Below are 25,380 nucleotides of genomic sequence, written 5' to 3'. Positions count from 1 at the left end.
GGACTTGAACTGCTTGAATTTCAATAAAAAACTGGAAAAATTGGGGTGTTGTAAAACCTTTGACCGGTATATACAAATATTATATATAGTATATAATATATAACTTTATTTTAAATTCTAGAGAAGATTCCCAACATTTCAAAAGTCAGGTTGAATTTTCGGGAGAAATGTGTATAAGACACACAGGACCTCTAGAAAATGTAAATGTGATTGTATAATGCAGTCATACAAATCTGCTGTATTTAATTCAGTGTTTGACATTAAATAGTGTCAATGAAGAAATATGTGATATATATTTTATGGGCTACTATGTATACATGGCATTCATATCAGGTCTATCATTAACAGTGTGGAAAGCTGTCACTCATAATACTGCAGTACTTTTACTGTAATACTGCATACTACATCACTCATAATACTGCAGTACTTTTACTGTAATACTGCATACTACATCACTATAATACTGCAGTACTTTTACTGTAATACTGCATACTACATCACTCATAATACTGCAGTACTTTTACTGTAATACTGCATACTACATCACTATAATACTGCTGTACTTTTACTGTAATACTGCATACTACATCACTATAATACTGCAGTACTTTTACTGTAATACTGCATACTACATCGCTCATAATACTGCAGTACTTTTACTGTAATACTGCATACTACATCACTATAATACTGCAGTACTTTACTGTAATACTGCATACTACATCGCTCATAATACTGCAGTACTTTTACTGTAATACTGCATACTACATCACTATAATACTGCAGTACTTTTACTGTAATACTGCATACTACATCACTATAATACTGCAGTACTTTACTGTAATACTGCATACTACATCACTATAATACTGCAGTACTTTTACTGTAATACTGCATACTACATCACTATAATACTGCAGTACTTTACTGTAATACTGCATACTACATCACTATAATACTGCAGTACTTTTACTGTAATACTGCATACTACATCACTATAATACTGCAGTACTTTACTGTAATACTGCATACTACATCACTATAATACTGCAGTACTTTTACTGTAATACTGCATACTACATCACTATAATACTGCAGTACTTTTACTGTAATACTGCATACTACATCACTATAATACTGCAGTACTTTTACTGTAATACTGCATACTACATCACTATAATACTGCAGTACTTTTACTGTAATACTGCATACTACATCGCTCATAATACTGCAGTACTTTACTGTAATACTGCATACTACATCACTATAATACTGCAGTACTTTTACTGTAATACTGCATACTACATCACTATAATACTGCAGTACTTTACTGTAATACTGCATACTACATCACTATAATACTGCAGTACTTTTACTGTAATACTGCATACTACATCACTATAATACTGCAGTACTTTTACTGTAATACTGCATACTACATCACTATAATACTGCAGTACTTTTACTGTAATACTGCATACTACATCACTATAATACTGCAGTACTTTTACTGTAATACTGCATACTACATCACTCATAATACTGCAGTACTTTTACTGTAATACTGCATACTACATCGCTCATAATACTGCAGTACTTTTACTACATATCATTCATTGTAATTGAGCCGTGTTCATTAACAGTGTGGAAAGGTTTCTGATTTTCTAAATGAAACAGAGGAACAGAAAAGCAAACAGACACAAATAACAACAGACATCCTGGTGTGCTGATAATCATGCTTTATTAAATCAATAATGGAGAAAAAACTCAAGGAGGCTGCGAAAAATAATCAATGCTACAACTCTAACTTCAATCAAATCAAAGCGCGGGGCGACACGCAGGACCACACATCATTCCGTCCTTGTCAAATGCAGAGGTGGTTGTCTTTCCATCTGCGGTACGTCTGCTTGGCGGTGCCCAGCTTGACAGACAGGTCTAAAAACTAACACACAAACACACTGCAGACCTCCAAGAGACAGCTCTGCCTCTGCAAACAAGCACAGGAAGGACTCATTTGATTGGCCAGGTTGATGGTACTACCGAAGAGCCCCAGCCAGCGGTCGTTTGCCAGAGACAGAGCACAAAACAAGAAAAAAACATTGTGCTCAGGAAGTGCAGGCCGCTCGCACTGTGAGCATGTCATCGAAATGGCGGTATGACATAATCAGTCAGAGCACGAGGTCCAGTCGTCCTGCTTACATGAGGGTATATGCAAACAGCACTCAGGATCTCACACTCTTGTTACAATGCAACAGCACCACTCTTTTTCTCCAGCAGTGCATTCATAGTTTTTGTCTGATTGAGTTATCGTCAACAGGGAGCCTCTCTACCTGTTGAGGCAATCTTAAGACTTCAACTTATTGTTGAGGCACAGAGTTTAGTTTCTCAGTTTGACAGGGTATTCGTTCCAAGTGAAACTTTCTCCTGTTAAACCACATTTAGTTTCATTTTGTTTCAGTTAATATTGTCATAAATAACAATGCATACATTTCCCATAACCGTTAAATTCGGCTATATACATTATGTACATGTCACAGAAAAATGGATCAAAAATCCTAAGTCATAGTTATCCAATATGGCACATTTTATAACAACTTTAGACTTTTGTCTAATTTGGCATAAATTAATGTCAAGATTGGTACAAAAATAGTTCATATTTACAATGACAGAAATCCAGATCTTTATCAAGTATATTATTTTGCTCAATTAATAAATTAAAAGGCATGGAAGTAGGGAAAAGGGGAAAATTGGAAGATTACATTTTAGTTTTTACACTGATCGAATACTAATGTGAACAGTTGCTGTGTCGGATCCTAGCTCATTGGACAGTTTGAGAGTGTAGGTTCCAGCGTCTTCCACCTTCACACCAGTGATGATGAGGGTGGTTAGGTCCTCCGTGGTCTCGATATGGAAGCGGCCACCAGCAGTCACCTCGATGGTTTTGCCACTGCAGGACCACTCGATGTGTTTGGCGTCTCCGGAGAAGGCACAGGTCACTGTCAGGACTTTACCTGGCTCGATGCTGATGTCCTCCGGCAAAGCTTCAATCCTGGGAGCAGAACCTGGAAATTGGAAAGAGGCACAGAACATTTACATCAATGCACAAAGGAAAGGAAAGAGATATTTTGACTTTCTTTTTAATCTGTAAACATTTAAATCAGATTAAAATATTTTATTAAGACTAGATTTCTATCTTACCTATTGCTCGCATGGAGGATCCTTCCATGTGGGAGGCCATCTCTGCGAGGCTACTGGAACTCATGGCATATGACTCAGAGGTGGAGGACATGCTTGACATGGACATGGTCTCAAACTTCATCTCAGCTGCCATGCTGCTGAAAGAGCTTGACTCCATCATGGATGACATCATTGCCTGCTGGGTGGAGGAAGAGGAGGAGAAGGAGGACGACTCCTCCATGGCGTGCATTTCTTTCTTCATCATCATGGCTGAGCTCATGGATGACGATGACTCCTTGTGACTCATCATCATTGATCCTTTTGAGGCTAGTAGGGAAACAGTCCACATGTAAATGTTTAGACTGACTTCCAAGTAGGTATGTTAGAATTGTGCATATAAATATAATAAAATTAACATGCACTAAACCTGTTTGGCCTAAATACTTCAGGTAGTTTCTTACCTTTAAGTGCCAGTTGCTGCTCACGGTAGGCAGTGATCTTCATGTATACGGACTGGAACGCCTGTCCGGTGAAGGAGAAGGAGGATTTTGAGACTCCTCCATCTGATGTCATTTCACAGGTGTATTCTCCCTTGTCGCTGTCTGTCAGGTCATGGATTAGGAGGCTGCAGGAGCCCTCAGAGTACTTCATCTCAAAGCGGCTACTCTGTGAAAGCCTCCTCCCGTTAACATACCACACCACCTCCCTGACGCTGCTCTCACACACACAGGACATCCTCACCGAGCCTTCGTAGGCTTCTGCCATCAGCTGACTCATGATCTTGGGAGGTTTCGGGATTGGGGATTTGACTGTGGGTGGAGACACAACCCTCTTAGGGGACATGATGGGAGGAGGGGACTTCATCCTAGGAGGTGATTTGATTCCCTCAGGCTCAGGGGACTTCAAGACCCTTGGTGACTTGATGCCAAATGGTTCTGGGGACTTGATGCCTCTTGGTGTTTTGATACCAGCAGGTTCTGGGGATTTCAAACCTCTTGGTGTTCTGATTCCTGCAGGTTCTGGAGATTTGAAACCGCGAGGTGATTTTATTCCCTCGGGTTCAGGTGACTTCACCCTGTCTGCGGACTTGAATGGTGGTGGTGACTTGAGTCTGGGTTCAGGGGATCTTATGCCCTTGGGTGATTTGACTCCCTCAGGTTCAGGAGATTTGATGCTCCGAGTCGGTGATTTTACTCTGGGTGCTGGAGAAGCTGCAGATGGCTCGGGAGACTTGACACCCCTAGGGGATTTGATTCCCTCTGGCTCAGGAGACTTTACACTTGGTGTAGGTGACTTTATACTAGGAGCAGGAGAAGGTGCACTTGGTTCAGGAGACTTTACACTTGGAGTTGGTGATTTAATTGAAGGCTCAGGGGACTTGACACTTGGAGTTGGTGATTTAATTGAAGGCTCAGGGGACTTGACACTTGGAGTTGGTGATTTAATTGAAGGCTCAGGGGACTTGATGCTCGGTTCTGGTGACTTTATACTGGGGACTGGGGAGGTAACAGAGGGAGCAGGTGATGTCACTGAAGGTTCTGGTGACTTAAAACTGGGAGTGGGTGATTTTACAGATGGTTCAGGTGACATGACACCCTTGACCTCCTCTTTGGGAGCTGGTCTGCGGATGGTCAAAGTGAAGTGAGCCTCCTGTCTGCCTGCTGAGTTTTCTACCACCACTGTATAATTGCCTTCATCAGCGGATGTCACAGAGATCTCCAGACTGGACTTGTACTGAGTGGTGGTGACTTGGATACGGTGAGAGGAGACAATGGTTCTGCTCTCATGCATCCATGTTACAGTGGGTGAAGGCTCCCCATCAATATCACAGGAGAATCTGGCTGTCTCTCCCTCTGCAACAGTCACAGACTGGGGCTTGGTGAGGATTCTCGCAGCAAGCGAAGCCTTCACCTTGTGGACAGAAACGTCTTCAGTAATAGCAGCAGAAGACAACGTCTGTTTACCAGCAGATGTTGTGTGCTTGCCAGTCAGAGACAACTTCCCAGAAGAGTAGGACGAAGCAGATGACAGGTAATCAGCCGAGGCATACTTCATAGATGAGTCATACCTCTCAGCGGAGGAGTACCTCTCAGCGGAAGAGTACCTCTCTGAGGCAGCACCATATCTTTCACGTGTGACAACCTCATGTGTCTCTGTTAGCTTCGACTTGCTCTCTTCTACCTCAAAGTGGGTCTTGGAAGCATAGCCAGCTTTAAAGTGGGTGGTGTGATAGTGGTCAATGCGAGTGACCTCAGGGACATAAGCTTTGGGAACATCCTCATCCCTGCGGCGAGAGGAGAAGGTGGTATACCCACCACCTGATACATCCAGGGTGGCATAGTCAGAAGCCTCTCCCTTGGAGTTGGAACATACACAGCGGTATGTGCCACTGTCCTCCTCCTGGCAGTCCAGAATAGTGATGGACAGGACACCACTTATGTTGGTAAAGACATATTTCTCACTACTTTCACAGATGTCAGTTCCATTGTGGAGCCATTTCACCTCAGCCTCTGGCTTGGTTTGGATGTTCAGGGTGAATTTGGTGTCTTGGCCAATTGGTATGCGGTGGGAGCGCATCCTGACAGTCACACGAGGAGCATGATCAAGGCTGAAAGGTGTCTGACTAACCACCTGATATTTCCTCTCAGACTTTAGAGCAGCCTTTCTGGCCTCATAGCGAGACATGATGTCAAATCGGGCAGATCGCTCAAACCTGGACGAGGAGCGTGATGACCTCTCAACTGACCTAATGGGGCTGGGAGAGCGGGGGCGGGTCCTCTCTGGGGTGGGGGACCTCCTCTCCACAATCTCGCCCTCCACTTCGACATGAGGCCTGGCACGCAGTGGTCGGATCAGCTCTGACACTGGACGCATCAGTTCGATGTATGTGGGAGACAGTGATCTTCTCCTCCTCATAAACTGAGAAATGGTACGTTTCTTCTTTGTCTCAGTAACCTCAACAGCCTCATGCCTGATTTCTTGCCTCCTCTCTTCATGTTCTGCGGCACGCCGCTCAATGCGGACAGGGCTACCAGCAGGGGATGCAGAAAAGCCAAGTTCCAATTCATCCTCCAGCATCATTTTCTCCTCTTCTGTTCTCCTCATGGAAAGATAGTCATCCATAGGCATCAGCAGCTCTTCATCACTCAGGTCTCCCAGAGATCTTCTCCTTGATCTGAAGGAGACCTCAGATTCAGGAGAAGGTGAACGGCGGGCAGGTCTGACAGTCTCCAGATCATCCAGAGTGTGTTTGGGAATACGCCACCTTGGCCTGTACTGGTCAGTGATTCTAGGGAGGGGCATGACATAGAACTGCTCCCACCTGGACAGTCGGATCCGTCTCTGTCTCTTCTGCACAATCCTCTCCATTCTCTCTGGAATATCGTACTGGTCTCTCAGCTTCCTGTACCACTTCATGTCAGAGAGAGGCACAAACTGTTTAATAGTTTGGTCCTCATCCAGATTTTTGGGATCGTGAACCACAGGCTCTGGGATCTCATAGGGCATGAAGATCCTCCTCTCTTCTTCCAGTTTCTTGGTCTCAGACTTCTCCACTGTGATGTCAAACTCACCCTCAATATTTTTGGTGCTTACAGCAGGTTTGTACATCTCTGCAGCAAATTTCAGTGCCTCTTGGGCGGTTGGGTTGAGAGGTACAAGGTCCTCTCTGGCAACAATTAGCTGAGCCATCTTGTTAGTCTTCTCAATTTGTTTCTGGACATGTCTGTATTTCTCCTCTTCGTTCTTGTACTCTCTCCTTGTGTAAGTAAGGCGGTCCACCTTCAGTGTAGCATGGCAGCTTGCAGAGCCAGCAGAATTGGTTGCAGTTACTTTGTACACACCAGAGTCCTCAAGCAGAGTCTCTCTGATGTGCAGAACATGGTAGTCAACATCCTCTTCTATGACTACAACCTTGGGACCAAACTGTAGTGGATGGCCGTCCTTCTCCCATTTCAGAGTAGGAGTAGGGATTCCTGACACTCTGAGCTCGAAGCGGACACTATGTCCCTCGACACACTCAACATTAGCCAGCAGACGTTTGAACATTGGCCTCATTGTTTCTTCCATCACAGGATGGGGTGTCACTGTGAGACGGGCCGTGCAGCTGTCTTCTCCAAACTTGTTATGGGCCATGACGGTGTATTCAGCATCATCGCTCATGTCTAGATTGTGAATCATTAGCTGATAAAGACCCTTGTCACTGGTGAATGTGTACTTGCTGTCATCATCGCCTGGCTTTATTCTCTCTCCATTCTTCAGCCATGTTACATGAGGTTCAGGGTGCACAGTAATAGTGACACCGAAACGCACATCGTCACCAATATAGGCAGTGCGATTGTATAGAGGCAAAGTGAACTCTGGTGGCCTCTGAAGGAGTCTAGTCCTGTCAACCCTCTTCCTCAGTTTCTTGATGGAGCGGCTAACGTAGTGCTCCCTGATGCTCCTCACAGTCTCCACAAAGAGCTCTCCGTAAGCACTGTCCTCTCCATCATCACTCACCACCTTACATCTGTACACACCATTGTCACTATCTTCAATTTCCTTTACATAGATGCTGGCAAAACCATTGCTGTAAGTAATCTCATACTTGGGGCTTGGATGTAACTGACGGTTACCAAAGTACCATGACACCTGTGTACTCTTGTCATAATTGGTGATGCTACAAGTGAATCTGACATGTCCACCTTCCGCGGCTGAGCCATGCATGACTGGACCAGCACGGAGACCATGGTACTCAGTTCCAATCTTCACTTTACCCACAGCCAATCCTCTCTGATTCTTGAAGGCACCACCATAGGCCACACGAGCTGCTGATACAATAGTGTCTGCCCTCTTAACCAGAGTCTGGTAGTACCTTCTGTGTCTCAGTGTCCTAATGATCTTGCTGCTAACATGCTCAATCTTCATCTTGAGCCATGGGTGCTCCAGAGCCTCAACGGCTGTCATGCGGTGCCTCCTGTCCTTGATTAGAAGTCTGTCCACAAAGTCCATAGCCTCCAGGCTGATGTCATTAAATGCTTCACTGTCAAAGACATACTCACAGTTGGAGATGTTCTCAATCATCTTTGTGATGGACTCTGCAGCAAATGGATTGAGGCCACTGAGCAAGACATAGGCCAGCACACCCACAGACCACATATCAGTGGCTGTTGTGACCAAGTCATGGCGATGGACCTCGGGGGCACAGTACTCTGGAGCTGAGAACAGCATTCTGATATTTTCTCCTGGTACCAGCAGTCTGGCCTGGCCCATTTCAATAATCTTTATGACGGTGCTTCTCCGAGTGGTATAAACAATGTTGTCGGGACGGATTTCAAAGTGGCCAAAGTTGTGGCTATGCAAGAATTTGAGTGAAGAGCAGACTTGTCTTAGGTAGCGGACAATCTCCTGCTCTGTGAGCTCAAACTTGCTGGTGCCAAGGCGCTCGAAGATGTCAACTCCAGAGATGAACTCAAAGATCAGGATAATCTCATCCATGCTTTCAAAGTATTCATGTAGGTAGATGATATTCTTGTGCCTTGCTATGTTGAGAGCCTCAATTTCCCTGAGAACCAACTCACGGTCAGGTCCTTTTACCTTGATAAATTTGGCCATGAAGGTCTTCTTGGTTGCAATCTCCGTACAACGGTGGACCACTCCAAACTGGCAGCGAGCAAGCTCCTCAGAGACAATGTACTTGGAGGACAGCTCCTTAACTTTGTAGAATAGAGCCTCCTCCTTGGTGATCTCTCTGGCCTCATCCACTTCCTCATCATAGTTCCTGATCACAGACTTATCTTCCTTTGTGGTGATGGGTTCAGTTGGCTCAGAAGGAGGGCTCAAGCCAAACTCGTTCTCAGCAATGATTCGGAATTGGTATTTGGTCTTTCCAAATATGTTGATCATGGTAAAGCTGCAGTCAGTTGTCTGGCCAGCACGGATCCACCTGTCTGCACTGGTGGGACACTTCTCTACAATATAGCCAATGATGTTGCTTCCGCCATCACTGGCAGGGGGCTCCCAGGTCAGAGTGATAGAGTCTCGACCAATGTCACTGACTTTGAGTCCCTTTGGAGCTTCAGGAATGTCAGCCACGTCCACCTCAATGGTTTGTTTGTCCATTCCGAACCTGTTCTTGGCAGTGATGATGTAGTAGCCAGTATCTTTCCTCTGCACTCCCTTCTGGAAGACCAGGGAAGTGAAAGACCGTGTGGTGATGACCTGGTGATAAGGAGAGTTGGAGAGGATCTCCTGACCCTTCTGCCATGTGACTGCTGGTTCAGGCTTGCCAGTTATGGGGATCTTGATGCTGATGTGATCACCACGTGCAGCGTGGACTGCTCCCATTCCCTGGAGCTCCTTGGGCAAGTGAATCTTAGCAGGAACTGGAATAAGAAATTATATTAAATCATTAGTTCAATAGTTATTAATATTAGGGACTGCACCAACAGCAGGTATCATTCAGTGGATTATAGGAAACATGAAGGCAAGTCTTTTTCAATGCCAAATTTTACCTTCCACTTCCAATTTGGCAGTTGTGGAGACGGATCCTTCAGAGTTAGTCGCTCTGAATTGGTAGACTGCGTCATCACTTTCTTCAGCATTAGTGATGACCAGTTGGTAATAGCCTCCCTTGTATTCTTGGGCTTTGATCTTGGTTCCATCTGCCATGATCTCCTTTCCACTGCGATACCATTTTACCGCAGGCTTGGGATATCCCACCACCTTGACATAAGAAATATAACCAAATTATATAATTTAGATTTGTACAGAAACAATGATTTCCTGGAAAAAAATACTTATGTATAAACACAATGTATATTCTTGGAAGCAAACAATATGAAGTGCAGATAAAACACCTTAGTGACGAAGGTAGCATTGGCATGGTATTTGATAGTCATGTCCCTGATCTCCTCCCTGAAGACAGGTGCCCGAGGTGCCTGGTCGGACTTAGGGATGACAGCCTCAGAGATTTCACTCCAGTCACTCTCACCACCCATGTTCTCACACTTTACACGGAACTCATACTCGAAGCCCGTGATCAAGCTTGTGACCTCAAATTTGGTCTCCGCAATATTCTTAGTGGTCACTGACATCCACTTGTTCTGCTTCTTCTCACGTTTCTCCAGGTAGTAGCTGGTAATTTTAGCTCCACCATCACTGCTTGGAGGCTTCCAGCAAACAATGCAGGAGTCGTTGGTAGAACTGACGATAAGAGGCTGCTGTGGGATGCCAGGTTTTTCTGAGAAAAAAACAGGGAATGTTATTGTTTTGCTCTTCTTGTTTGTGATGTATCTATAGAAGCCAAAAAGTGGCAAACAAAATCTGAAATGACCTACCGAATGGACTCTTTACGATGACCACAGAGGGGATCTCCAGTGACTCGCTGACTCCATACTGGTTCTGTGCAGAGACTCGGAAGTAGTAGCCAGCGCTCTCTATCAGGTTGGGGACACGGCAGTTGGTACTCGAGACAGAGGAGGACACCAGGTGCCACAGCTCGCCTTCTTTGGCCATACGCTTCTCCACAATATAGTTGGTGATCATGGAACCTCCGTCGTCCTTGGGAGCCTTCCAGCTGATGACAATTGAGCTCTTCAGCAGGGCATCAACAACCACAGGGCCCTCAGGAATGCATGGCTTATCTGGATAAACCAAAAAAAGGAATATATATAATTCTAGGATCAAGGAAGAATTATCTGTTGGTTGAAACTAACAAAAAAATGCATGTATTTATCCATCTATTCATTGAGAGATCATTTGGAAATTAACATTACAGCTTTGCACATAATATCTACATTGCCAACTGCAGATAGATAGTTTAGCTCTCATCAATTAGCTTTATTATCCTTATCTGAGTTTGACATTACCTTGGATTTCAACCCGCAACGAAGTGTCAATAGTTCCAAATTTGTTGCTCAGCTGCACCTTGTAGCGGCCAGCATTGGACTTCCTCTGGACATTCCTCACCACCAGGTGAGTGTAGCTTTCTGTGTTTTCAATGATCACATTCTCAGATGGGTTCAAAGGCTTCTTGTCATAGAACCACATGATCTGTGGAATGGGGCGGCCAATGTAGACGACATGGAGGCGGAGGCTGGTGCCAGCACCGGCAAAGTACTTCTCCTTCAGTGGGAAGCCAGGGTGGAACTGGGGTGCTGCCTGCAGGCGCAGTTTGCCGCTTGTCTCAATCTCTCCAGCTTCATTGATGGCCCTACAGGTGTACAGGCCCTCATCTTCCTGTTCGTCCGTTAGGACGCTGAGGGAGTGGTTGCGGCCATCTGAACTCATCTTGTACTTGCGGCTCTGGATCAACTCCTTGCCATAGCGGTACCACTTGATCTCAGGCAGAGGTCGGCCGATGATGCCGCAGGTCAGAGTACCAGACTCGCCAAGCTTGGTTGTTACATCCTGAATCTCTTCCTTCAAAGCTGGAGTCTCACCAACTGCAGAAACATAGGCAAAGTTTGATTTAAGTCACAGCTTAAATCATAACGTTTGTAATGTATGCAGATATGCAAAAAACCAACCTCGTAAATAAAATTGACATTTGATAGTGTTAAGCTTTTTACAATCCGGGTCACACTCTAATTGGTAGGGAGTTATTTTGCTGTGAGCAAATTCATTGAACATACACTTTGATTCAGCTGAATTAAATTTGCTGCAAACCATCAATGTTAGTGTTACAGGGACACTCTGCAGTAACTCACCGCTCAGTTTGGTTTTGATGCCCATGGGCGTGCGGCGAGGTCTGCTGAGTCCTGTTTCATTCTCGGCAAAGATTCTGAACTCATACTCTGTGGCCTCCATGAGACCGCCCATGGTAAACTGACGGTCCTTGGAGCGCTCCTTGTTGCATTTCTTCCAGGAACTTTCTCCAGCCTGCCTAAACTCAACCCAGTACCCCAAGATCTCTTTGCCGCCATCAATCTCAGGCCGGAGCCAACGGAAGGTAATGGAGTCTTTGGTGACGGAGATGATGTCAATCTCTCCTGGTTGGCTAGGTTTGTCTGCAAAGAGAGAGACGAAGGAAAATTATTATGTGTGGAGAAATGAGCAAAATCCAACCAGATCTCCAGTTCTATGATCCCTCAAGGTTATTTAAGCTTCATTACAAATACTAGTATTACAAATTTATTTTGGCAATTATATAAATTTAACTCACCAAATGGATCTTTGCAGACCACAGATTCGGAAGTGGGGCCAGGCTCACTCTGTCCAATGTCGTTCTGAGCCACGATTCTGAACATGTACTCTGCATCGGGGATGAGGCCAGTGATATTGTACATGGTGGTGGTGATGTGGGTTTTGTTGTGGCGAACCCACTTTTCTGTCGATATCTCCCTCCTCTCCACATAGTATCCTGTAACGCGGGAGCCGCCATCATCCCGTGGCCGGGCCCAGGACAGAGACACAGAGGACTTGGCCACATCCATAATCTCTGGTGGATTGCTGGGAGGTTCTGGTGGGCCTAAAGGTGAAAAACATTGTTGTTTGCAACACATATTTGGCCGTAACAGAATATACAAGATGTGTTTGTTTGTGTTTGGACATGGCAACACTGCAAAGAATCAAAGTCAACATCAATACTTACATAGTGGTGTCTTTGGTGTGACAGCCTCTTCAGACTTTAGAGATCTGCTGACGCCGAACTGATTCTCAGCAAAGACCCTGAAGTGGTACTGAATATTCTCCTTCAGACCCTTCACCACCAGGGAGTTCTCTGCGACCCGGGCATCCACTGTGTACCAGGCAGCCTTGGGGACTTCCCTCCTCTCCAAGATGTATCCCAGGATGTCGGAGCCGCCATCATCTGATGGAGGTCTCCAGCTGACACGGACTGATCTAGCCTGAATGTCATCAAACTCCAGAGGGCCTTCTGGGACATCGGGACGACCAATCACCCTCACCTAGAGTAAAGTGACATACAGAAGGTCAGAATCACCAAATGTATTCATAAAGTGTAATCACATTTTCCTTTGATACTACATGTGTGTTTGACTGCTCACCTTGATGTAGACAGCCTTCCTGCCGCATTTGTTCTCCATCAGCAGATCGTAGGTACCAGTGTCATCTTTGTGTGCCTCTTTGATGACAAGCTCAGTGATGTCATCGTTGGTGGCGATCATGGCCCGGTGGGAGATGTCACGGCCGTCCTTGGTCCACTTACATGTAGGAATGGGTTTACCCTTGATGGGCACAGACAGGCAGATGACTCCACCCTGCCGCACCACGTAGTCCTCCTCGTATTTATGGTCAAGCTCGTAATCAGGATAATCTGATGAAGAAACAGTATGGATTTAGGTTAGTTAGATTGAATGGATTTAAATTCAATGAGTAAATGTATGATGTTTATGTAACAGTATGTAAAGATTTGAAATGTGTTCTCCTACCGAGCATCTCCTGTACTTTAACCACTCCAGGAATCTCGGCTGGTTCTCCAGCACCGCCAGCATTGCAAGCGATGACTCTGAACTTGTACTCAGCGCCCTGGGGCATGTGTGTGAGGATGTACTCGCACATCTTGGTGGGTGTAGTATTGCACAGGGTCCATTCCACCTGATCTACCTTCTGCATTTCGATCAGGTAACCAGTGACGATGGAGCCACCTTCTTCTTCAGGAGGCAGCCAGGCCAGAGACACTGAAGTCCTGGTGCTATCTGTGACTCTGGGTTGAACTGGAGGACCTGGGGGCTCTGCTCAACAACACAGAGACATCTGGTTAATATACTGACCCAAAGTATATATGTATATAAATAACTATATTTTGCACTCCTTTACTAGCATTTAAAAATACATTTCAATTAGTCTTATATAGGACAACATTTGGATTGTGTTTTGAGTCACATACCGATGGGATCCATGGCAGTAGTGACGGCAGAACTCTCACTAGGTTTGCCATTTCCTCTGGAGTTGATGGCTGTGATGCAGAATTCGTACTCCAGACCCTCAATCAGGCCAGAGGCACGGTACCTGGTCATGGTGACAGGGTTCTTGTTGATCCTCAGCCACCTGTCAGAACGGGCCTCCTTACGATCGATGACGTAGCCACTAATTGTGGAGCCACCGTTGTCCTCTGGTGGTTGCCAGGTCAGGGTCATGCCTTCATGGGTGACGTCAAACACCTCTGGCCTGCTTGGAGGTCCAGGGATGGCTACACAGGTAAAACACAGATCGATGTATATATTAATTACAGACAATGTTCAAGAGTACACATTTACCAGGCAGTATTATATAGTATTCACCCCACAAATGCATACAAGGGATATTGATTTAAGTTATTTATGATTAGTGCCTTATTGTTGGAGATATGCAATAAATCTAAATCATTTCTTAAAAGACGATCTGTCTCATGATAACTCAGCATTGATTACAGTTCACAATGCAGATGCAGAAGAAGGGACAAGGGAAAAAGAGAATGTACAATAGATCAGTGGATATTTCTTTTTTGTAACTAGAAATAGGAGGCTAAAATTAACAGCTGACCTTTCAAAGCAAGGACGCAAAGTGTAAGTATGTGTGAGTATGTTTGTCAATTACCTTTTTTCCCCATTACTAAGACGAGACAATGATGAGATGGCACTGATGAGGGTATATATGTAGTTGATAAAGTGTTGTTATGTGGTTGCTAAGGTAGATGCAAGGCTATAACTATGTTCAGGATGGCTGCAGTAAGTGGTTGGTAGTAATTGTTTGGGAGCAATAAAAAATGCTAAGGCAAGATGGTTTAACAGGATGAAAACTCACTCTCGGCGCTCTTGCACTCCACCACCTCGGACTGCAGGAAGCCACCGATGCCGAAGCGGTTCATGGCAGCGACACGGAACACATACTCTGTTCCCTCAGAGAGTCTGGTGAACTTGAAACAGGGCCGTGTCACTGACTCTGAGACGGTGGTCCAGCCGGGTCGGTGGGCTTCTCGCTGCTCCACCACATAGCCACCGACATTGGCACCTCCATCCTTCTCCGGAGGTTCCCAACTGGTTGTCACAGATACACCATCAACCTCATCAATCTTCATTGGGCCAACTGGTATACCGGGTTTGTCTGGATAAACACAAGCAGAAGGTTGGAATTTTAAAATCCTTTTGCATTAATCTGCAATGAGCTAAATCTGTTAAAAATAAAAACAATTGGGAAAATACATTTGAATGTTTCTCTAAAGCCTTTAATAAAACCTGGGAACCTAACCGAGTAGCTGCTGTGTTAGGAGCCATGAGTGTGTTACCTATGATAAATAAGTATGAAAGTCAGCCTATTGCATATGGTATGGTTGTAGCGGGAAAACTTATTCTACTTATGTGGAAGTCAGATAACGCACCAACATATGTTATGTGGAAAAGAGAGCCAAATAATGTTTTGCACTTAGAAAGGATGAGGTTCTCTAGCAAGGACACAACACAAATGTTCGACAGAATTCAGTCCTGTACTTAAATACCTTGAGATGGATGAACTGGAGGCATAACTGTTTATTCTCTATTGCTGTGTACTTTATTTTATTATATTGAAATTACACTATCCTATGTTTTTTCTTTCTTGAATCTGTGAAGACCGATGAATCGTGGCTGAGCTGTTCATGTAATGTACTGAATGTTTGTTTATATATAAAAAAAATGCAAACAAAATATCTAAAATCTTCACGCAAGACATTGTTTTTGATATAAAAAAAAATTCTCTGATTAATGATATCTGTCCACAGTTATTGTGTGTACCATGTCTCCTTACCTAGGATGATGACTTTGATGACCTCAGTTGCCGTTCCAATTGCATTTTTCACCTCCAGCGTGTAGTCTCCTGTGTCATTGATGGTGGTCTCACGGATAACGAGATGGGTGTATTTGCCATTGCTGTCAATCTTGATGCGGTCCAAGCTGTCTTTCAGCTTGACACCACCGAAGAACCAGGAGCAGACGGGCTGTGGTTGGGCCTTGATGGGGATGTTGAGGTCGATGGGTTTGCCGCGGTGCACATGCACGATCTTCTGAGGGATTCCAGTTATGTCAATCTTGGGCATCACTGGAATAAACAGGAGAGATGATGTTGAGATGTCAAGTGAAAATGTGTGGAGTCTTTTCATTATATTTCTGTGTGCAGGTGTTTTAATGCTGTCTTACCCTTGATGTCCTGGATGGTGACAGGAGTAACAGTGTCCATGGGCTCACTGGCTCCCCTGCTGTTGTTGGCTCGGATCCTGAACAGGTACTGATCATTCTCTACTAAGGACTCGATAGTGTGCTTGGAAACAGAGGCCTTGACAGTTGCCACGATGCTCCATCTGTCTGAACCCACCTTACAGGCTTCTATGACATAGCCCTTCAACCTACTGGCACCATCGTGCAATGGCTTCTCCCACTGAAGTGTGACAGAGGATTTGGTGACATCAACGACATTGAAGTTCAGAGGCACTGATGGCACCTCGCACACAAGCACAGCCTCAGATGTGTCGCAGGGCTCGCCAACACCGTAAATGTTCTCTGGCAGAACTCTGAAGAAGTAGAACACGCCTTCCTCCAGGCCAGTGATCCTGAACAGAGTCTTCCTGCACTCAGTTGTGACAGTTTTGTATGACTTCATGCTGGCTTCACGCTTCTCTATGATGTAGTTACTGACATGAGCACCACCATCAATACTTGGGACATCCCAGGTGATGACGACAGACTCCTTGGTGTAGTCCTTCACCTTCACAGAACCTGGAGGACCAGGAGTGTCTGCAGGAGAGGAGTGGAGGAAGAAGGGAAATCATTTTGTGTTTACATGTTCAGATGAAAATATAACCAGAACTGCAAAACTGATGTGTCTGGACAAAGAACTGCACAAATAAAACAATAACTCAGCTTGGCATATTTGTTATCTGTGGAAACCTTGGACCTACCATAGACTTTAACCAGGATGGTGGTGGTCTTCTTGCCAGATGGGTTTTCAGCCTCCACAACGTATTTTCCGGAGTCGTACCGGTTTACCTTCTCCACCACCAGCAAGGTGTAGCTGTCGGTGGTCTCGATATAGCCACGGCTCTGCAGCTCCACGCCTTTCTTCCTCCAGGCCACCACAGGTGTTGGCCGGCCAGTGACATTCACAAACAGCCGCAGGGTTCCTCCAGCACGCAGACACACTGTCTTCTTCAAGTCTTCGGCCAGTTCCAGGTCGGGAATTTCTGAGAGGGTATGGCAAAGTGAAAGAGTTACATGCAATACTCTAACCTCAACATTTCACATCGTTGTAACGTCTCAATCAACTGATAGTAAATTGATTTCAGTGTCATAGAATAATGTCTGACCAAGTTTTATTTAATGTCACTTCGTGATGTGCAAAATATAATTGTAATTTTAAAAATAAGTATTATCCGATTATATATATGTTTATATATACAGTACCAGTCAAAAGTATGGACACACTTTCCCATTCACATCAATAAGAAAGTGTGTCCAAACTTTTCACTGGTACTGTATATATATATATATATATATATATATATATTTTTTTTTTTTTTTTTTTTCTTTTTTCTTAAAATATCTTTATTTTTGAAAATTATATGAAATTATGTAAAATGGTAAAATGCACTTAATACATCTGATCAGAAACAGAATTACATGACTATTAGTAAAATAGGTTAACTGACTCATTGACAATGTTTCTGGTGCTGGTATATATATATATACCAGCATATATATATATATATATATATATATATATATATGATACTGTCCCTGATAATTAAATTTTCCCAGATGAAAACCTCCTGACAGTGTCCACTCACCAATTCTCTCCAGTGGCTCAACCTCAGCACTCGGATCGCTGAACTCTCCAGTCCCGTTACTGTTGATGGCTGCCACCCTGAATCTGTACGTCTTATTGGCTGCCAGTCCAGCAGCCACATACTCATTGGTTTTGAGAGGCTTGGTGGTGCCGCGGTACCACTGTTCGACGTCCTCCTCCAGGATATCGACCACGTAGCCAGTGACATCTGAGCCACCATCATACATAGGCCTGGTCCAGGTCATGCTGATGCTGTGCTTTGTGGTGTCTGTGATGCGAGGCGTTGATGGAGGAGCTGGGGTGTCTGGGGGAAGACAAAGATATATGTTTTAATATATTGTGTAAATGCTTGTTCAATGGTATTCCATCATAATTTTTCCAAGATGAAACCTGATATTTGATATTTTGGAAACTTAGGCATCTCCATTACGTTTTAAAATAAAAGGCTTTGGGTTGGTACAATCCACAGTGCAGAATTTCATAATATAAGCCTGAAAAAATGGTTATCGCTTACATGTGGGGTCTTTGCAGAGGATGTAGGGTGATGCATCGCTGGGATGGCTGTCCCCAGCTGCATTGACGGCTGTCACTCTGAACTGGTATTCACTTCCCTCCAGAAGACCTGTGATCTTCAGACGGGTGTCATAGATGGTGTAAGTCCTATTCACCCTGGTCCATCTGATCCAGGGAGAGAAAGGGATAAAGCAAAAGAGATCAACATAGGGGCATTATTTCACAAAATGAAAACAAAAAAGTGTCCATTTGGTGATTCAGAAGTGGTTCCAACCTGGTGCTATTCTTCTCTCGTTTGTCAACGATGTAGTTTTTGATTTCACTGCCTCCGTCGCTCTCGGGCTTCAGCCACTCGATGATGACATGCTCTTTAGCCACTGCTGTGGTCTCTGGTGTTCCTGGCTGGGATGGGATTGCTGAGAGAAAGACAGGCCAGGTCAGAGTCACAGAAACAAAACTACATCTTCTTTACCCTTACCCAAAAGTAGATCTAATGCAGAATACATAATTGTATAGGGGGAAAAGAAACTATTCAATTTGTTGTAATAGTGTGTTAGAGTACTAATTAACAATAGTATTTGAGGAAAAAATGTAAAAATACTGAGACATTTACTTAGCTGTCTCAATTTCATATTTCTTTTTTAAATAAACAAAAAAGTACATAAATCCAAAATTTGAAAGAAAGAGTTGAAAGAGTCATCTGCTTCATGTCTTCTAGTAATTTTACCCACATATTTCCACTATGCTGAAAAAATACCTCCTGGGCTTTTTTACACTCTGATAAAAATTGTAAAGCCATACAAAGACATTTTTAAATGACAGATGGTTGCCAAAGTACCACCATGATGAAAAGCTCTCATCAACACAGGCTGCAACTTACTGTAGGCATTCCTGGCAATGACAGGTTCGGACTCCTGAGGAACTCCGGCTCCAAACTTGTTGACTCCTCGGACTCTGAAGACGTACTCGTTGTTCTTGATCAGCCTGGTGCTGACGCATGACAGCGTCTTGCACTCCGTCTCCATGATGACCCAGTTTAGACGGCTGGTCTCGCGACGCTCCACAATGTAGTGTGTGACGAGGTCTCCACCATCCTCCAGAGGGATCTTCCAGGACACCGAACACTTCTCTTCTGTCACTCTGCTGATGGTGATCTTATCAGCCGGAGCCCCAGGAGTGTCTGAGAGAGAGAAACCGAAATTTAAATAGATAGATAACTAGCTGAATATTTCATTCCTCTAACATTTCAGTTTTTGAAGTATGAAAAGACAGTTTCAGCATTGACATGTTGCCTACTGACCCAGCACTTTAACATTGACGGAGGCTGTCTTGACTCCGCTGGCGTTTTTGACTGTCAGGTTGTATCTGCCTGTGTCGTAGCGATCACAGTTCTTGATGACAACCATGGCTCTGGTAGCAGTGTAGGTCAGTGAGTGTTTTTCTCCAAGCTCCAAAATCTTGTCGCCCTTTGCCCAGTACACTGTGGGTTCAGGTTTACCGCCCACAGCGCCATCTAGGACCAGGTCCGAGCCGGCATTGACAATGACCGTCTCGCTCGTCAATTTGCTGTCCAATTCCGCTTTGGGAGGAGCTAAATCAAGAAAAGAGACATTTAATTATTTTTACCTTCATCATTTCAGGGTTCATGAAAAATAACGTTAATAAAAATATATTGACATGCTTATTGTGAAGAAGCTCTATGTTCAACACCCAATATAAATAAATAGATAGTACTTTTTTAAAATCATTTTAGGTCAGTCACATTTATTAAACAATAAATATTTTTGCAATTATTCTATTTTTATAATATTGTAATGTTAACTACTGTTTTCATAAAAGAAACAAAAAATGAAAAAATAAACTGCCTTTAAAGGGAAATGTTATAGTTCAAGCTTCAGGATCAGGAATAAAATTAGAAATAAAAACAGAATTCCTCATTATTTCTTTAACTCACAATATTCATCTTTGCATGTGACTGGTCCAGTGGACCCGGATGGTGCACTGTGAACACCAGCGGCATTCTTAGCAATGATGTGATACTCATAGGTGTCTCCTTCTCCCAGGTTGGTAACGGTGAAGTAGTTCTCTGATATGGTGGTGTAGTTGCACTTGAGCCAGCGGTTGTCATCCCATTCATCTGTGCTGTAGACTTTCCGTTCTACCACATAACCAACAATCTTGCTGCCGCCATCATTGAAAGGCACAGTCCAGCACAAGGACACAGAGGAGCGTGTGATGTCTGTCACCTCAGGTTTACCAGGAGGATCTGAGCAGGGAGGGGGAGGAATTTAATGTAACAGTGTTAATCTTTTTTCCTGATCTTCAAGGCTTCATGAAGTGATTTTCTGATTTTTTTACTGCGTTATCATTTTTTCACAAGTTTGATAAACAGTAAATATCTCTACCAATAGTTTTTGTTGATTAAATGTCTGCTCATGGTGATTAACCTATCATTAGTTAACATAATACATTTTTGTACTTCCATAAACATTAATGTTTCCTCACCGACAGGGTTGAGTGCTAGTACGGGTCTAGAAGCCTCGCTGGCCTTGCTGAGTCCGGCGATGTTCATGGCATAAACCCTAAACTGGTACTCCAGGCCCTCGATCAGGCTGGACACCTTGTAGTGGCACTCAAGACAGGGGAGCTTATTCTCCCTCACCCACAGGATCGTGTTCCTCTCCTTCTTCTCAATCCAATAGCCCGTCACCTGGCTACCGCCATCGGCATATGGCACATCCCATTTGATGCTAATGAAGTTGGCGGACACAGATACAACATCTGGACGAGTAGGAGGACTTGGAGAAACTGTGGAGATTAATTGGAGAGAGGGATCAATTACCAAACACATTTATCTTTGACATAATCTATAAGTATAAAAGCAGGACAATGTAGACTTTAATTATTTTTTCTAATTGCTTGTGTGTGAACAATACTTACCGAATGGATGTTCAATGACAATAGGAGTTGACTCAACAGACTTGCTGACACCAAACTTGTTTTCAGCACACACTCTGAATGTGTACTCCATATACTTGGTAAGATGGGTGATTTTGATGGTGGTTCTCTTCACACTGGAGTTGACTACTTGCCAGGACGCAGTGCCAGACTCTCGTTTTTCCACAATGTAGTTGGTGATGTCAGTGCCACCATCATCAGCTGGCTCGGACCAGGACATGGTGCAGGACTCTGATGAGACTCCAGAAATTTCAACAGGGCCAGTGGGAGGGCTTGGTCTACCCACCACAACCACGGTCACTGTGAATGTCTTCACTCCAGCAGAGTTCTCCAGAGTCAGGTAGTACTTGCCACTGTCGCTTCTCTTGCTGTCTTTCACCACTAGAGTGGTTCTCTCCTTCGTGGTCTTGATAGAAACTCTGTCAGTCTCCTTCAGCTTCATCTCCTCCAACTTCCAGCTGACTTTGGGAGCAGGCCTTCCACTGATTGGGATGTCAATGGTGAAGGTGTTTGAGATCTTGCAGGTGATGAGCTGGTTGGTGATGCTGCTGAGGTCGGCTGTGGGCTCAATGCGAGGCTCCTTGATGACCACAGAGCCGAATGTGCCTTGAGGCTCACTGATTCCAGCCTCATTCTTGGCCTTGACTCTGAAATCGTACTCTGTGTTCTCAGTCAAACCTTCCACCAGCATCTTTTGAGACTTGGTTTCTTCGCAGACAACCCAGCGGTCGGTGCCTTTGGCTCTGAATTCAACAATGTAGCCTCTGATGCGGCTTCCTCCATCATGCTCAGGCTTCAACCACACCAGGGAGGCTGTGGAGTTGGTGGTGTCAACAACATCCAGTCTCTTGGGTGGTGCAGGTTCTTCTGTGGCAATGATGGGCTCCGTCATCTCATGAGGCTCTCCCTGGCCATACTGGTTAACAGCAATCACTCTGAACAGATATGGCAAACCAATATCCAGACCAGTTACCCTGATCATCTGGCGCGAGGACTTGGTGCTGACTTCCTGCCAGGCCAAGCGACTAGCCTCTCGTTTGTCAACAAGGTAGTGTTGAATCCTGGATCCACCATCATTACTGGGTGCATCCCACATCAATGTCAAAGCTCCACGGGTAACATCTTTGAAGGTGATATTTCCTGGAGGTCCAGGCGTGTCTAGCACTTTGACAGTGAATGTGATGGACTTGCGCCCGCTGTTGTTCTCCAGGGACAGGGTATATTTGCCAGCCTCATACCTAGTGCAGTTCTCGATGGTCAGAGTAGAGAAAGAATCTGTGGTGTTGATGTCGGCCATGACAGGCAGCTCGCTGTCTACTTTCGACCAGGTGGCAAGAGGAGATGGTTTTCCGCAGAATGCAATGTGGAGGGTGACGCTGCCACCATTTTTCACGATGTGAGTTTGCTTGAAGTTGGCATCAATGTCGATCTCAGGAGACGTAAGTCTGTCCAGAGCCTGGACAGCATTAGGTATCACTGAGGCCTCGCCCTCGCCAGATCCATTCACTGCACTGACCCTGAACTTGTAGAGCTCTCCAGGCTTCAGGCCCTTTGCAGTGTATCTGGTGTGGATGCAAATCTGGTTGTTTACTCTGTGCCACTCTTCAAGGCTGGCCTTACACATATCAATATTATACCCGATGATCTGCAAGCCACCATCAAAGACTGGCTTGGTCCATTCCAGGGTGATTGAAGATTTGGTAGAGTCAATCGCCTGATGTACATAAAAAGAAAGAGAATAGATTAAAAATCAGCTCCTCTAAACACCTGGTATTATAAACATTTTACCCACATTTTGTTGTATTTTGGCATCTTGACTTTTCTTGGTATTTCAATTAGTTTTTTCTATAATAAAACAGCAAATAATTCTTTCAATGCTGTCATTTAGCAATAGAGCAAGTTTTTTAATCAATACTGATTATTCAGAATAGGTTTTCAATAATTGATATATCCATAGCCAATATATACAGCATGTCTTTGTCATTCTTTTGGGATTTCTTCTTCTGTTCCTTGTGAAGAAAGAATGAACACATTGAACGTGACCTGATCCTCAGCACTATTTTATAAGGGTAGTTTACATAAATACTTCTGGCTTGATTGTATGTGATGTTCCTATGAACTGACCTTGATCATTGTGGGGTTACTGGGAGCACTGGTTGGCTCTTTGCATTTGAAGAGCCTGGAAGTACTGCTAGCTGGTCCAATACCAGCGCCATTTTCAGCCATTACACGGAACTCATACTCGTTGCCCTCAGTGAGGTTGATGACACGTTGCCTTAGCTCTGTGATGGGCCTCTTTGCAGAAACCTTCACCCAGCGAAGACTCTTCTTTTCTCTTCTCTCCAGGATGTAGTGTTTGATCTCGTGGCCTCCATCCGACCGTGGCCTGGTCCAACATACAGTGATGCTGTTTCCGGTCACATGAGTGGCGTCAGGGGTACCAGGGGCATCAGGCACAGCTGAGCAGGGGAGTAGAAAACACATTTAGTTACACAAGTCATTTTTTTAGTTATGAGCTACATTGAATGAAGTTTCTGTCAATTTAAATCTGTTTGGTGTAATAATTAAACTGTTAAAAACAGGTTGGGGAGACGTGAAGGGGGGATGTGGTAATAAGATAAGTTTGGTAGCTATGTCGGTCAGTCACTACCTACCAAGTTATTTACTTACTGTATTGCATCTGTGCAGTGATAGGAATGGAGTCCAGGGGTTTGCCAACTCCAAACTTGTTTACAGCAGAGATTCTGAACTGGTACTCATTGCCCTTGATAAGGTTGATGGCGTTGAAAGAGCAGGCTTCGCACTTGGAGTTGACCATGGCCCAGGAGATCCTGGATGTCTCCCTCTTCTCCACCACATAGTGGATGATGGCAGCACAACCATCATTCTCAGGAGGGTTCCACCACACGGTGCACTTCTCAGCTGTGATACCTGTGAAACGAATGGGACCCTCAACTGGCCCAGGGGTATCTGAAGGGAAACATAGGGTAGATACATTTATTCAAAAAGTGCCAGAGATATTGTGCATTATTATTGTTGATTGGCAGATATTTCAACATAACCAATAGGATTTACTAACCTTGTACTCTGACGTTGGCATCAGCTTTAGTGGCACCAGAACTGTTCCTGGCCTCAACCGTGTAGATGCCGCGGTGGTTCCTGTTTGCATCGCGGATAAACAGGCTGCTAATGCCAATGCCCGTGGTAATCTCAATATCAATCATGGTCCTCTTGTCAATCTCTTTGCCATCCTTGTACCAGACAACCTGGGGGACGGGGCGTCCGCTTATTTTGCAGCTGAGGTTGACGTTCTCTCCAGCCTTCAGGGAGAGCATCTGGTCTGCAGACCATTCGATCTCAGGAGCAACTTAAAATACACAGAGCAAATATATGAGCAATCAGCACAGTCATATTGATCTGAGAAACTTAAAATGTTAAACAGTTCGTCTACACAGTGTTCTCAAAGTGAAAATACGTACTGCTCTCATCCCTGGTCATAATGTATCCAGAGGAATTAGATGGTGGACTGACTGTGCTGACAGCATTCCTTGCGATGACCCTGAACTCATATCTGTCTCCAGGGGACAGACCGGTCACCGTAAACTGCGTCTCACTGATATCAGTGAAGTTGCACCGTAGCCATTTGCCTCTGCCTTGGCGCCTCTCAACACTGTAGGCCACAATCTTGCTGCCTCCATCCCTCTTGGGTATGTCCCATTTTAGGGTGACAGAGTCTCTTGTCACATCGATGCAGACAGGTGTGCCAGGTGGATCTAAGTGAAAAGAGATGGGAGCAATTAATCCATAGTGTTTGTCAAAATCTTTAAAAAAAGAGAAAAGAAAAAAAAAACGTAGAAGTAAAGCAGCAGGCTAAACACATCCTGGACACATCTCTACACAAGTTGAGCAGAAATAACACTGATATCCATCTTTACATCTGGCAGCAAACAAGGAATTCTCAAAATGTTGGACTGTCAATTTGAGAACAAATGTAAT

The 25,380-nt window shown here is 44.4% G+C and overlaps 1 protein-coding gene across 1 annotated transcript in view; it reads right to left on the bottom strand.

The window, feature by feature from the left end:
* Positions 1 to 1,722: 1,722 nt before the first annotated feature.
* The window catches only part of ttn.2 (titin, tandem duplicate 2), a 225,324-nt gene continuing 201,666 nt past the window's right edge, over positions 1,723 to 25,380 (bottom strand). The window contains 30 exon segments of the mRNA XM_062431355.1: positions 1,723 to 3,062; positions 3,199 to 3,495; positions 3,639 to 4,434; positions 4,561 to 9,542; positions 9,672 to 9,882; positions 10,017 to 10,399; positions 10,497 to 10,802; positions 11,028 to 11,603; positions 11,868 to 12,167; positions 12,323 to 12,628; positions 12,752 to 13,067; positions 13,167 to 13,435; positions 13,551 to 13,853; positions 14,009 to 14,311; positions 14,905 to 15,204; positions 15,883 to 16,173; positions 16,272 to 16,865; positions 17,030 to 17,311; positions 17,915 to 18,217; positions 18,428 to 18,591; positions 18,701 to 18,842; positions 19,307 to 19,606; positions 19,727 to 20,017; positions 20,381 to 20,692; positions 20,932 to 21,234; positions 21,367 to 23,098; positions 23,509 to 23,843; positions 24,055 to 24,354; positions 24,464 to 24,751; positions 24,864 to 25,157. Coding sequence (XP_062287339.1) covers positions 2,770 to 3,062; positions 3,199 to 3,495; positions 3,639 to 4,434; positions 4,561 to 9,542; positions 9,672 to 9,882; positions 10,017 to 10,399; positions 10,497 to 10,802; positions 11,028 to 11,603; positions 11,868 to 12,167; positions 12,323 to 12,628; positions 12,752 to 13,067; positions 13,167 to 13,435; positions 13,551 to 13,853; positions 14,009 to 14,311; positions 14,905 to 15,204; positions 15,883 to 16,173; positions 16,272 to 16,865; positions 17,030 to 17,311; positions 17,915 to 18,217; positions 18,428 to 18,591; positions 18,701 to 18,842; positions 19,307 to 19,606; positions 19,727 to 20,017; positions 20,381 to 20,692; positions 20,932 to 21,234; positions 21,367 to 23,098; positions 23,509 to 23,843; positions 24,055 to 24,354; positions 24,464 to 24,751; positions 24,864 to 25,157 — 15,872 coding nt within the window. The 3' untranslated portion in view covers positions 1,723 to 2,769.

The sequence above is a fragment of the Scomber scombrus genome, chromosome 13, assembly GCF_963691925.1.
Source record: "Scomber scombrus chromosome 13, fScoSco1.1, whole genome shotgun sequence".
NCBI lineage: Eukaryota > Metazoa > Chordata > Actinopteri > Scombriformes > Scombridae > Scomber > Scomber scombrus.
Note: the sequence above shows the minus strand (reverse complement) of the source record. Positions and strands in the feature narration are given on the sequence as shown.